We start from the raw sequence: 14,859 nt of genomic DNA, 5'->3' as shown, positions 1-14,859 counted from the left end.
CCTTTCTTGTCAAAAACTCATAAATAATGGCTATGCGTATATTAGATATTAAATCCACACAGTCAAGACATAAAGTACAGTAATAATGACCGGCTCAGCAAGTTGAAAGTAAATTCATTATTTGTAACTTATGAATTATAAAACAACCTCCCCCCCAAAAAATGTTTATGATATCTGATGGCCTGCATACGATTTGGAGTCTCTTGTGTAGCTCTGTATACATTTTTCATCTCACACATCTGCCTGCAGTACCACAAATCAAAAGCATCCGAGGGGAGACTGTGTCGAGGCCGCGTGTGTTTTCCTCGGTTTCATTCGTTGATCGGTATCCCGGTGTGTGCCATCAGAAGAGAGAAGTCAAAACTGTTTTGCTCTGCTGCGCTGGCACGCCGAAGATCCATGTCCCACTGAGGAGTCGCAAATCACAGCTACATCCCAGCAGGAGGACCAACTTCAGCTTGAACAAGGCCTTGTTTTGTTCAGGGCCTGTGAAATGCAATTAGAAACCCCCTCAGGGCCGACAGGGCCAGTGACTGAATGAGACCTCCCCGCGATCCTGGCGGGCTACGGACTTTGAAGTCTCGTGCTATCTCCCCCCAAGAGCCCATCCCTGACTCTTCAGCGAGGCACGGTTCAAAGAGGATGATGCGTTACAAGACATGAGGCTACAGTCACACTAGCCCAGGGAGCTTTCATGTGTCTCCTCCCACAGGGGTGTTGACGGTTATAATAAATTATGTGATATATCTGTTGTGATAATTTTCTGTCTTGTGATCTATCATCTTGCCATGCCCTTTCACGCTGACATTCACAGCTCTCGGTCCCATGAGGTGCTCTGTGATTGGTTGATCACACGGAAGATGATGGTGTGTCAGAAGCAGCATGTTCATATGGTCGAGCCAAGTGGTTTTGAATGCGACTTCCAAACAAATGACTTGCTTCTCTTGATAATGCATGATGACTGTAGCAAAAAACGTCTTTGTTGTTTAACACTGTTGCATAAATCTCATTCATACATCTGTCCCGACCTTTTGCAGAAGATCATTTGCTGTAATCATCTACCCACCCTCACGTCACTCCAAACACAGAACACATAAGAGTTGTTATTAAAATGTCAAAGCTGTTTTTTTCCATAGAGAAACTAGCTGTCACGTTCATTTCAAAATTGTCTTTATTTCCGAAACGAAAACGATACCACTAAACTAACACATTTTATATAAAGAACTACATTAGTTCTTTAGCCAAGATCGCCACTGGTTCTCCCTTATATAACAAACATAGGGTGCATGACGCCCCTGGACAGTTTACGCTCGGTTTCAGACTCCCTAGAGAATTCTACAACACAGTGTTTGTGACATTAACCTTCATGTGAAGCGTTTATAATAAGCCATGGCAGATACAAATGCGAGCACCACATTAAATCACATTGTTTTTTTTCTCACCCCACAAAGAATCCGGGTGGCATACCATCACAGCACAGCATTAATTAAAGCTGATGCTGTGGCCCAATGAGTGTGAAGTGTCGTTTCGGTGTGAGGTCATCAGCATTCTGCACTCGTTATTCTCAGCCTGTAATGAAGAGGATGGCCATGGGCCCTGGACTATCTGTCTGTCTGTATGTATGTGTGGAGGTGAGAGGAGGCTGGGCCTGAGGGAGATGAGGAGGGACGCACGAGTGGGCGTGTCCTTTTAGGGAGGGCTCGAGGAATGCACTGTGCACTACTGAGGGAGCGTTGCGCGGAGCTGTGGGCAGGAGGCACTCGGATCTGTGAATCCAAGCAAACCTGCTTCGCGATTGGATTTGCGCTGGGAAAGAAACTCAAAGCTTGCCGGTTACCTTTCCTGGAGGATATTATTGGATACACATTCATTTTCTTGATAAAGGATTGTCTTCGGATTGACTTTTTCTTCATACGTTACATATTTAGACTTTCGAAGGTTTAAACAGGTGTAGGTTAACGTTACACAAGATCAAAGCTGTTCGTGTTTTCCCTTCATTTTGTGAGGTTTTCGTGTTTATAAAGAAGGAAAACACGTTTATGCTGGAACTAGTCTGATTATTAAAACTTCCGGGAGCCTTCTGGTGGTAGTTTCTCTGTTTTTGGATTACAGTCGTTTTTATTGACCGGAGTGTTGTCAACATCTCTTCATCGTTTCATTGACATTTTGGGTAAGTCATCCTCTAACTTAACCCTTGCCAGAACACAGCAAGCTAATCATATATTTTTTTCTTTTTTGGTAGTAAAATCGTAACCACAATTTTAGTTTCACCACAAAAACCATTGTTTGATGATATTTGTAGTAAACGATGACTATGGTAATAGAAATGGTAAACAATCTGCCAAAAACACAGCAGGCTATACACTTTACTATATATACATATGTAAAACCATTTGTAATATTCCCGAGGCAAAGTCTAACGAAGTAATAAGTTTGTTTTTGCTTCAGTTAACGTTATGCTTGCTGTATGAGACAGGTAACGTTAACGTTAATACATAAGTTAGCCTAGACATCAATAAATAGCCTTTACAAAAATTTCTCAGTAAGTGTCCATACGAAGTGGCTAATTTTCATTCGTTTTCATTGTGTCGACGTTGGCGTCGTGTTTTCTGTTACAAAAAAGCAGAATAAAGGATTTTTTCGCGTGTTTTCTCCGAAAACATCTGGTTAATGTGTTTTTTGAGGTGGTGAGACAGTGCCCTCTTGTGCCTGACAGCAGTAATGTATTATTATTATTATTATTATTATTAAAGAGGTTTGCTAAATAATTTCTATTGACTGTAATTGTGTTAATGTTGCAGGTTGCCCTGACAGACACACTCATTCCCTCCAAATGAAGGTATGTAAACCTCTTCACAATGTACACACCTAACATTCAAATCCAGTACTAAATTCATTATTGGTTATGCAGCTCTGCATACCCATTAATAAATCAACATTCTATGTGTTCATTTGCCTCCATGGGTGAGAATTCATAAGCAGTGTTTCTATCTGACACCTCTGGATAGATTTGATAGATATTAGACACACCCAATTATCCAATGACAGTATCACCTCATGATATTCAATAGTCTATTTTGAGCAAAGAATCTCTGGTGGAAATTTTTAGAGATCTGTTTTACAAATGTTTGTTTAAACCCAAAACTTGGTATACATTTAGATTATTTAAAATGTGTTTTTCACATCTTTTTGAAATATATAATTTATACTCCGTATTTTCTGGGATACATAAAAACTGGAGGTTGCATTTGTGTAGAGATGGCAACACATTCTGTTCATCAATGTGAGAATCCGAGTCCAGATTTTCAGTCTTGTAACATTTCATTACTTGCAAGAAACTTTGAATTCTTGCAGTATCATACCATTTAAGCCTTGAAATATGATGACTAGTGAAAGATATAAACAACATGGCATTAAGCACAAACACAATGCTCTTAGAGCCAATTAGCATCTCGATAAGTTAGGAGGCGGGTGTATTCAGGCCAAGAGCATGCTGGTAATCTTTAAACATAATTGGATAGGGGGGTCGGTCACTCAGCAGCCAGCTCACCCCAAAAAAAACACTTTAACCTTGCTGATTTATGTATCAGGACTCACTTAGTCTCTGTTTTTTTTCTTGGCACGCTTAAGTCACAAGGCATTAATGAAAGCCTTTATCGGTCTTCTCGATGTCACTCATCGCTACTCGCTCCGAGCTGTTTTTGTCTCTTAAGTGTGCTAAAATCAAATCAGAGGCACTTAAGAACTTAACCAGATTACTTTTATAGAGTCACCAGCAATAGTTAATGGAATTTACGTCTTGAAGTAAGACCGGGTGCATTCCATTATTCTGTCTAGCACATTTGTCAGCAGGGGCCAAGGTCTGGCCACCAGCACTGGCTGTGGACTCGCTGAGCTGATGGGTCGTGACTTCGGGTCAGCCTGCTGCCGCTTTGTATAATGTGTTAGAGTTTACGTGTGTCATATTCTGCAAAGAAGACATTTGTTTCTCTAGCTAAACATCCTTAAAACAAGATACATTTATTTGCACATACTGTAGATACACATAAAATCACATAAGATATTATGCCTAGTAAAAAGGCAGACGTAAAGGATTTATTTTCAAAATGTAAGAACAAATTAGATTAGATTTCTCTGAATTTAAAGCATTTATTTGTAGAGCTGTTTTTGAAATAATATTATATCTGTTTTAATATAATATATAAAACAGATGATGGCTGAAAGATCTTCATGAATGACTGTTAAGGGATACTTCACAAAAAATGCATCATTTACTCACTTTCAAGTTCTGTATAATCTGTATAAATTTCTTTGTTCTGCTGAACAGAAAGATATTCGGAAGAATGCTTGTAACCAGACAGATTTTGCCTCCCATAGAAAAATTACTTTATCATTTATTTGTTCTGTTGAACACAAAAGAAGATATTTTGAAGAATGTAGGACCGCAAACAGTTCTGAGGCACTTTTGACTACTATTGTATTTTTTCCTACTATGGTAGTCAATGGGGGTTATAAGTCTGGTTATAAGCATTCTTCCAAATATCTTTCTCTGTGTTCATCAGAACAAAGAAATGTATACAGATTTGGAACAACTTGAAAGTGAGTAAATGATGACAGAATTTTCATTTTTGGGTGAAGTATCCCTTTAAGAGAAAGGATGTGAGCAGATGAATGTTATGTGAAGCCTATTAAACCATTAACACAATTGAGTTAAAGGACGCTTGGATTAAACAGCTTTCAGGATCTGTTTTGTTCTTCTGAGAATTAAGTTTTTAATTAGACATAATCTCCTCGAATGACACACATCATATTTTGAATCACTTGCCTCTGAACGTGTGCGTTGTTAGACTGTAATGCATGTGTGTGTCACACGCTGACTATGCTAAGCCTTCTGTTGTTATGGTTGTGTGCTGATAATGCTTACATGTCATTTTGAGGAAGCATGCTGAGAATCTGCATCATCTGTTTATCTGACACTCGGCTGTCAGAAATTGACAGCTTCACTCACCGCCGTAAAGTAAATCTGCCAGGAATAACTGCAGCTCTATTTGTGGATCTGTCGTTGGCTTAGCCTTCAGTTTTGGCTGAGGTGTGCTAACTGGCCAGGATGGAGGGTTTTTCATTTCTGGTACCTAGGATCATAGGAGCTGGTTTAAGCTGGTAGATCATCTTGGACAAGCAATGATCATTCCATAGTAGGAAAAATTGTTTTATAATGGTCCTTGTTCTGTTCAACACAAAAGAAGATGTTTTGAAGAATGTAGGAAAGCAAACCGTTTTGGGGCACCATTGACTGCCATTGTAAAATTTCCTACTACGGTAGTCAATGGTGGCCAAGAACGGTTTGGTTACAAGCATTCTTTCAAATATCTTTCTCTGCGTTCTTCAGAACAAAGAAATTATACAGATTTGGAACAACTAGAGGGTGAGTAAATGATGACAGAATATTTATTTTTGGGTGAGCTGTCTCTTTAAAAAGGAGATTGAAATCACCCAGAATGCATTTTACACCAAGGCTACTGTATCCGCCTTCAAAGTGGAGTGAGACTATTCAAGACCGTTGTATAATCCGTTCATTCCCTGTCCATTGCAGACACAGGTATACATGTTAGTACAACGAATTCTGTGAGATAGGCAGCCAGAACAGGGTTCACATTGTTCCCGTGGTAACCCGAGCCGGGCCTGGCCCAGGCATCGAGGGAGAACGTATAGCCGAGATTGGCGCTGTTGAGAGATCAGCGAGACAGCTGCCTGTTTGGAGCTTTCATGACAACTCAAATAAACACTTCAACTATCCAACTTTGGAACTCGCATTGCCCCCAACTCACACACACACATAAACACGAGAGCTGTGTTAACTGACCACTGCTTTAACACTTAGGTCAAGCCTAAGGCTTATTAATCATTTGTGAAGTCAGGTTAAGCGAGATCTGTTATAGCTACAGAAAGTCAGGTCTGACGCTCGGTCTCTCTGAACCCGGGAGGTACGGCCTATCCCACAATGCATCAGCAGACATTTTGTACACATCCCCATTACTAATCCCCCACTGAGTGTAACCTGACCACTGAATAATGAAACGGCTCAATGCTGAGCTATTGTGCCGGCTGTGGGAGAACACAGTCATTTCGCTCACGGCAACCTAGACGTCCTTAGCTTGTATCATGAACTGAGCTTTCACATCGTCTATTGTGAAGGGATTCATTGATAATAACATGATATGGCTTGCTTAAATAAGTCTCTGTTGTATGCTGTATTTGTCGGATGAAATGAGGCTTTGAAAGTGGAACGGGACATTTCTGAAAGCTATGTAGTTTTAAAGCTTTAAAGATAAATGCGGGGTGTGGATATGTTTACTGAAAAGACATTAAATAAATGTAATCCTTGAAGAACAATTTACTGCTAGTAGGTTGCTCCACCATGGGTCAAAAGATCCAAGTTACCCTTCATTTAAGTTTTAAAGGGATAGTTAAATTCTGTAAGCATTCACTCACCCTCAAGTTGTTCCATTTCTATGCTATGTATAACACAAAAGAAGATATTTTAAAGAACGTGGGAAAGTAAACAGTTCTGGGTCACCATTTACTACCACAGTAGATGTTTTCCTATTATAGTAGTCAATAGTGTCCCAAAACCGATTGATTACAAACATTCCTCCAAATATGTATTTTTGTGTTCAGCAGAACAACAAATATGATACAGGAACAATGTGAAGGTGAGTAAATTATGACAGGATTTTCATTTTTGGGTGAACTATCCCTTTAACTCAGATGTTTTCTTAGGGATGTATATTAGGGTTATAGAACTATACAATTATATAGATGGCAAGCAAAGATCATTTGGTAGTATCTTTTAAAAAAAGAAAGACATATAAATTCAAATTTACATTCAAACGCCGATATCTACATACTTGACTATTTTAATGTTTGATGTAAATCACAGTAAGGGTGAAAATCCTATGTGTGCACCACCCTGCTTTTGATGTATTAACTAGAGTTGGAAGAGAGAGAGAGAGAGAGAGCAGTGAGGCAATAAGGGAAGTGTTCGCTTAGTCTATGTGATACCCAACACCACAGACTGTGATCCTGCAGACAGACGGGCAGTTTGAGAATACAGAAGGATACTGTTCCCCTGTGTCTTATTCAAGAGCTGTTGAACGCCTGCTGACTGCACCGCAGAGAACTTTCTGAACCTGGTGGAATGACTGAAAAGGCTTCTTTAAAGATGTGGACAGTTTACGGTTAAAAATGAGGGTTCTTGAGAGGTAGGAGGTTTTTTGAGTTCTTTTCAAAGCTTTGGTGTATATTTGTATTTCTGAACAGTTTTTATTCTGTAATGTCCAGCACATGTTGTGTTTTGGATCTCCACCAAGCTTCTTAACTAACTTGACCAGTGAAAAGTCAGTTTCATCAGACAGTTACCAGTATTAAGCAGATTTGGCTAGTGAGGTTTTGCTGTTCTTTTCAGCGTAGCTGATTTCGCAGATGTTTTCAGCAAACTGTCATGATCATCCAAAAATGTCGGATACCAAACTGTAGCGGTGTTATATTCTCGGACACGCTTGTCGAGTGTGTCAAAGAGGTGCTTTTGAACAGCTGAGCGCCGTACGCTGACTGCACTTCATTCACACTGAACTTAAAACCATGTGGGAACCTGCCGGCCTGCAAAAACAACTGGTTCTCTCAGTCATCCGCCAACTGCGCTTCAGCAACAACACACACCGTCCTCGACATATGATTTATTAGACGCCGACCGTAACCACAGAGGGCTCACCTCAAGCAAACGCTCTGTGATTGGAAGATTACGGGGAGTTTTTACGAGGGTTTACCTGCGCTACGCCCGAGTCCCGCTTGTCTAGCATACACACAAAGCTCCCTCCAACAGCTCCCTTCACAAGATTAAGAGCTTTCCCCCTGGCACCCTGTCAAGGACAAAATTTAAAGAACACGAGTGTTTAACCTCTAGCTAATCTTGTCTTTGTGAGAAAGGAGGGATTAGACGATTGGTTTCTGCATGCCTGGAAGGGTTAGGCCAGTAATGGGCTTGATGAATGACAAAAATGGCTTGGAGAGAGAAGCTGCCAACTGACACAGGAAGACAAATTTACCAGTGGCCTGACAGCTCCAAACAGAAGCTTAGCCTCGCATCAGAATAGAGCATTTCTGCGCCATGACACTAATTGAAAATAGGCAGTTTAGGCAAAGAGAATGTTCTGGGAACGGGCTTGGGTTTGAATAGGCGAAATTGTGTTTTGATTTATTTGAATTGTTTGTTTGGTTATTGTTTCGGTTTTTGGAAGGGAGCATCGGTACACGCTGTGCTTTGATTAATCTGGATGCAAATTAGATTTAAACGCCGAAGCCATTATGATCCAAAGGCCTATTAGAGACTCGCTGCGCCTATTATTTAGCTTTACATGATTAGACTGTAGCAGGTCCAGCTATTGAGCCGTGCCATGTGCTCTGTATCTCTCATTATGGGAACTCTCTGTACTCCTCTTTCTCTGGAGACTTATCATTCCAGACGGCATTTCACGTTCGTCTCATTTAGCCTTGATATGTTGCTCTGTCCGTTGCATTCTGGAGACTGTCGTACACTTTGTTTGACTTCTAAACAATTTATATGTAGTTTCCACTGGAAAATGCCTGCTTTTCTCCAAAGATATTTACTCTTATGTCAAATGACCCCCTGGTCGCACAATTCAATGCAACCGGGTCATCACAAGGGATTTGTGAGCTCAGCTCAGGCGAATAAGTTGCCCCCCGCGTTCCCGCCCCCACAGACCCCTGGCGTTCGGCAAACCCCTCGGAGAAGCTAACAATCCATTATGGAGCCCTCAAAAGACTTTTTTTCACTATAGATACAGCAGGGACTGGAGAAAAGGCCCAAATTGACAGCTCGACACAAAGGAGATTTACTGCTTTGCTTTATGTGCCCGAGTGCTGTTTAAAAGGAGGTAATTGCAGGTTGTATAGATGGGCGAAACCCCAAGGGATTTTACCCCTTCATCGCATTTGCATTCACTGTTAGTGGCCCCCTGGGAGGGACCCGTAAATGTCACGGTGAAATCAACGTCATCCTGCGGTACGGCCGTGACAAAAAGCGTGTTAAATGGACGATGCTAAAAGAGAGACACCCTGCGCTTTTTATCTTTCAGTGAGGCTGTATCTCATTTTACACCGCTGTCTTTGCCGTGACTCCTTGACTGCAACATGGCATGCCACTGTTTAACATCATCACCATATTAAATTTCATTAATATCGTATAAATAATGTTTTTTCCCGGTAAGGTTGTGGGAGGAGTCTCCGCACAACCCCATAGCAACACCTTGACTACCACACAGAACATTGTAGTGTTTTAAGTGATCGACTAACATTTTTAAAAATATTTGTATTAGGGCTGTCATGATATCGGATTTTCGCTACACAGTTATCGTGTGCAGCAGAATTCGCAATGGCGATATTTTCATGATATCTATTGAAATTTTAATTCATCCAAATTAATTTAACTAATCAAAATTTTCAATTTTTTGGTCAATGAATCGCACTCAAAGTGAAGAGAAAATGGGAGTGAAGGCTTCTAAAGCAAAATTTCAGACGGTTGCTGAATTATTCACAATATATGTAGTATTGATGCAATATTCATAATCATCATTTTTTATCAATTAAATTCTATTTTATTTATATAGCGCTTTTCACAGTTTTGCATTGTTGCAAAGCAGCTTTACATACAATTTGGCAGTGGTTACTGTGGTAAAATAAACAAGGAGAAATAGATAAATATATAACTAAATGACACAATATATGGTATAATACATGGTAATATTGCCATTTACTTAACTGAACCAAATGTTGGACTGTCTGTATCATGATTATTGACAATATATTGTATATATTAATATATTGTGACACCCCTAGTTTGTATGTATCCATGTATGTTATGGAAATGTATTTAAAGGTCCAGTGTGTAATTTTTTGGAGGATCTATTGACAGAAATGCAATATAATAATCATAACTATGTGTTTAGAGGTGTATAAACACATAGTTACAGTCACCTGTTTTGTTGACGCACCTTTTTTTTACTTTCAGATCTTGCTGATGTTGCTTATACCACAGATGCGAGATCAGAAGGCGACAGGCACGATGCCGCAAGGAGGAGATATTTAGAACCAAGCCATCTCCTTCAAGAAAGACCTAAGGAAATAGTCTTTCACCTTCCAGAGCAACTTGTAAGAACATTTGTGCACTTTTGGGTGCATCGACACAAGCAAAAGAAGAGAGGTGCATTTAAATTGTCACCTCCTCTGAACACCTCAACATGTTTGCCCCAACAACAGCCCTGCCTCCTCCACCTGCCCACTTGACAAGAAGTGCACTGCCTGTGCCTGGGGCGCCACCTACAGGTCCTTACACAGGTAAAACAGCCCCATATCAATAATCACTAATATTTGTCTCTTGCTTTGCTCTATTTTCATCATTTGGAATACTTGCTATGCTATGCATACTTTCTATGGCGTCGTTATTCACTCTGTTGTACTCCACTTCCAGAGCACGACCTACTACGACAGGAGTTAAACTCTCGGTTCCTGGCCTCACAGACGGTTGATCGAGGGGGGGCACTGGCTCCTCCGGCGTGCCTGCGAACTGAGTTCCATCAACACCAGCACACACACCAACACACGCATCAGCACACATTCACACCCTTCCACCCCTCCGTCATGCCCAGTCCAGCTGCACCACTGGTGCGTACCCCTGCTAGACAAGTGAGGATTTGCTTTCTATATATTCATAATCTGTGTTGTTAACGCTGGAACATTAATATTTACATCAATAGGTCTTGTAAATAAATAATTCTCGTTTTTTTTCTTGTTTTGCAGTTCGACAAATACCCAGCAAAAGTGGACACCTTTCATAGACATGGTGTAAGTTGAGACAGAGTTCACCCAAATATAAATATTCTTTCATCATTTACTCACCCTCATGTCAAAAATATTTTGAGGAATGTCCAAACAACCAAACAACACTGGGTCCTATTTACTTTCATTGTATGGACACAAAACCACTAAGACATTTCTCAAAATATCTTCTTTTGTGTTCCGCAGAATAAAGAGTCATATACAGGTTTTGAACAACATGAGGGTGCATAAATAATGACAGTTTTTTTATTTCTGAACTATTCCTTTAAATCTGAATTACTACTATTAGTACTATTACTTTGTATGTTTATGAGCAGTTTGATAAACACTTGAGGTTATTATATTTTTTTAATGCTTCTGTTGCTTTGTGTCCTGAATTAGCACAAACAGACATTAATGACATTTTTCTGCTGTTTGACTCCAGTTGGTTCCGTCCTATCCATCAGTAATGACTGGAATACCTCCTGTGGTTCCACCTGCTGGATCATTCAGCTCTCTCCAGGGAGCTTTTCAGCCCAAGGTCTGCCTGTCGCTCTGGCTCTTACATTTCTCTTTTGTTTAAATCGCACAGTGTTCTCAAAAAGCTCTGACATTTTTGATAGGTGACCCCCGCAAAGAAAAGAGATTGTATGGGGTTCTATTTCTTCTTGAAAAGATCCTACACTTACAAAAACTACTACTGTATTACTGTGTTTTTTGGCCATGTACATAGTACCATGGTATTCTTAATAGTACCTTTTAGTATCTTATAAACACAAATGTACATTTCGACTTATGAATTCAGAATAAAGTTATATATTTATTTCAATTAATGTAGACATTATATTCATGAATATTTGTTTTTGCAGGCTTCCAACCCACTAGATGTGGCGTCAAGACCTGGAACAATGTCACACCAACATTTACAGAAAGAGTCGAGAGTAAGTTTCCATTTCCTATCACTTGCCCATCTTTTCTAATAAGACTGAGCCACATTAATTCATTAAATATTTACTGCTGTAGTTTTCAGTCTTTTATTTGGGAAATACAAGAATAATTTGTAATACTTGTAATATATATTTTATAGCTTTTGGATCCCATGTGTACTAAAGCAAAGGTAAAAAGAGTCTCATCTGTCTATTAAATCGTGTATTAAATCAACCTCTTAAATCAGGGACAGTTATTTAATTACCCTGGTTTTTTGTTTCCATAGAAACCTGGGAAGTGGTGTGCAATGCATGTGCACATTGCGTGGCAGGTTTACCATCATCAGCAAAAAATGAAAGTAAGTTCAAATCACACCAGTCACAATTTGTGTACGTAATTTTGTACAACGTATTGTATTAACTTTTTACTCTGTTCATTACAGAAGCAAATGCAAATTGAGCCACATAAGCTAGACTTTGGGTTTAAACCTGAGTTTATGAATCGATCACTTGCTTCGAGCTTCATGGGACTGCAGCCGCGTGATTTACCTCGCCCTGCTACCATCCTCTCTAATGCAGGTAAAAAGAAAGCTTTAGCCAAGTTGTGTTTGTGGATCACCGTCTTTTGTTGGACCTGGAACAATATCCCTATTAACCAATCACATTACAGGCTCAGTGCTGGGAGAATACTCTAATCAACACACTATTTTTAGCAGTAGTTTATGTACGGAGTGGCATACTGTATGTTTGTTTGGCAGGATTATTGTTCCAGGACAAAGAATGCTTGACTACATTAATGAATCACTCACTGCTCTCTTGTTAGGTCCCACACATCCTTCAGTTTCCCCCTACGGACCACCCTTACCACATGGCCCAAGTAATCTCCACAGTCTCGTCCCCCATCCCGGTAAGGCTACCTTTACCAGGCAGAACATATTATATATATATATACATCACTATTACTGCTTAGAATAGAAACCAATGTGCTCTCTGTTGTTCTGTAGAGCCTCTTAACAAGCCACCCCCCTTTGGAGGTCTAACTGCACTAGGCGTGTCTGCTTTTGGAGGACTAGGAAACCCAACGCTTAGTAAGAACATGCATACATGTTTTTTAATAAACATCTTTGCAGCCATAAGGTTATTATGCATTGCTAATCTTTCCTCTTTGTCCTTCATAGCACCGAATGCATCCCACGCCACTGCTGGTGGGCCACAGGAGCCCTGGAACCGACTGCAGCAAACTCCATCTTCATTCCCGACACCCCCTCTGCGTCCGAGGTCTTCTGAACCAGAAAGGGTTTCATCCAGTTTGGACCGAACTACTAATAAGAAGGACTCTCTGGTCAAAGATGATCAGGAACGGTTTGTGTAAGTTATTCAGTACTAGCCACAAATACCACCTGAACCCAAATACATCTTTCCAAACTTCCAATGAAGGTTTTTAAAAGAATAAATCAGTTGACAGATAAAAATAATGAAGGGATATATACCATACATTCTATAATATACAGTATCTTTTATTTCAATCACATTACAGGGAGACAAAAGCAAAATCAAATGGGAGAAATTCATCCCCCATCATACACAGCACGTTGGATAACAAACAATCAACAGAGATGCTTAAAGCTTCCTCTCCAGATCACCCAAAAGACGACGAACGGCTGAGAGAGAAAACGCAAACGCAAGAGCTTCCGCAACAGACGCGAGAACCCAAGGATCAGAGAAACACAGAGATCCAAAGTGACAGAAGAGAGAAGGATGTAAAATCTGAGCAGCAACCTGATGAAGAGAAGCCAACAGCAAAGGAAAGCTCATCACCGAAGCTGCATAAAGATGATCTAAAGAGGCCGAACAATGACGTCCAACCCTGGGAGCCCCCTGAGAAGAAGGTCAGAATCGAGTATGAAAAGTGCAGCAAGGTGAGGATCAAGGAGGAAAAGAGAGATGACCAGGAGTCAGATGTTATACATCAGAAGAGTGTGGAGAAACCATGGCAGGGTCCCAGAACACCTGGTATAAACCCTTCACCTCTCTCTGCTCTTCCTATGCCAATGGGAATCCCAGGTGGACATCCCAGCCTCGACAGACATCCCAGTATCGACAGACATCCCAGTATTGACAGGGCTCGTCTGCTCTCACCCTTCCTGGGAATGGGTCCATTACCAGGAGCCGAGAGGCTGCCTTACTCCCCGCAACATTGGGAATCCATGAGGAACATGTATAGGGGATTAGATCTCCCTCGAAGAGACTCTTTGGGAAAAGAACTCTTGATGAGAACCGACCCACTGCAGCGCGCCATGATGGGTCACCCTGCTTACCCGAGGGAGACGTTTTTACAATCCATAGCATTGGAGCACAGGAGTCAACAGGAGGAGCGGCAGCGCCTGGCTCTCCTGCGTGAGGACAGCGAGAGGAGTCGCCTGCTGGCCATGCACCAAATGGCACTGGACCCCCACCTGGCTCCACCAGGGTTCCTTGCGTCACCCTACCCGAGCCCCGGGATCCCGCACGGCCCACATTACAGGACTCTACCCGCTGCTTATCTACATGCCCCACCACACCCACTTTTCCCAATGCTGGCTGTACGGTCAGGGTCACCGAGACGAATGACCCCTCTTACAGACAGGCCTGGTTTCCCGCACAGAGACGCTGAGGCTCGGTGAGCTCGACTGTGTGGAGGACTGTGAGAATCTACCTATAACAAGCACTTCATGTTAAACAAAGTGTAGTTATTATTATGTACAGTGGTCATGAAATGATGCTTTTGTTTTTGGTCAAAGAATAAAATGAATTCTGAGGAAAAAATGGGTTTATTTATTTCACGTTGATGTTTTAGGTTTAAACTATACAACCACAGCAAGGCGACTGCTTGTAATGGTACACTAATACAGTGCAATTCAATGTCAAATATAGATAGTAATAAACTAGATTTGTTGTTTATACTCTATCAAATACTTACCCTATTGGTCCTGATCATTTCATAAAAAAATACAAAAGCCAAAACATGGGTATAATGGGTCAAGGGTCAAATGAATGAATG

The 14,859-nt window shown here is 40.8% G+C and overlaps 1 protein-coding gene across 2 annotated transcripts; it reads left to right on the top strand.

The window, feature by feature from the left end:
• The first annotated feature begins 1,440 nt into the window (after positions 1 to 1,440).
• On the top strand, positions 1,441 to 14,482 carry auts2b (activator of transcription and developmental regulator AUTS2 b). 2 transcript variants are annotated; one of them, XM_057351664.1, is made up of 14 exons: positions 1,441 to 2,170; positions 2,802 to 2,839; positions 10,088 to 10,413; positions 10,547 to 10,761; positions 10,876 to 10,920; positions 11,339 to 11,434; positions 11,763 to 11,834; positions 11,981 to 12,010; positions 12,107 to 12,178; positions 12,263 to 12,398; positions 12,643 to 12,726; positions 12,824 to 12,907; positions 12,998 to 13,187; positions 13,357 to 14,482. In XM_057351664.1, exons 3-14 carry the CDS (start codon positions 10,317 to 10,319, stop codon positions 14,480 to 14,482), a joined length of 2,247 nt encoding a protein of 748 aa, XP_057207647.1. In that variant the 5' UTR covers positions 1,441 to 2,170; positions 2,802 to 2,839; positions 10,088 to 10,316. The 2 variants fall into 2 exon arrangements, with proteins under 2 accessions (XP_057207647.1, XP_057207648.1); XM_057351665.1 differs by lacking the exons at positions 1,441 to 2,170; positions 2,802 to 2,839 and adding an exon at positions 6,968 to 7,262.
• The last annotated feature ends 377 nt before the right edge of the window (positions 14,483 to 14,859 follow it).

This window comes from Triplophysa rosa, linkage group LG14 (assembly GCF_024868665.1).
Source record: "Triplophysa rosa linkage group LG14, Trosa_1v2, whole genome shotgun sequence".
NCBI lineage: Eukaryota > Metazoa > Chordata > Actinopteri > Cypriniformes > Nemacheilidae > Triplophysa > Triplophysa rosa.
Note: the sequence above shows the minus strand (reverse complement) of the source record. Positions and strands in the feature narration are given on the sequence as shown.

What these genes read in the sequence shown, in the direction of transcription:
- auts2b (XM_057351664.1), top strand. Translation starts at nt 10,317, where the DNA reads ATGTTTGCCCCAACAACAGCCCTGCCTCCTCCACCTGCCCACTTGACA. An exon ending in ACACCTTTCATAGACATGGT is followed by an intron (nt 10,921 to 11,338) that starts GTAAGTTGAGAC and finishes GTTTGACTCCAG; the next exon opens with TTGGTTCCGTCCTATCCATC. An exon ending in AGGGAGCTTTTCAGCCCAAG is followed by an intron (nt 11,435 to 11,762) that starts GTCTGCCTGTCG and finishes TTGTTTTTGCAG; the next exon opens with GCTTCCAACCCACTAGATGT.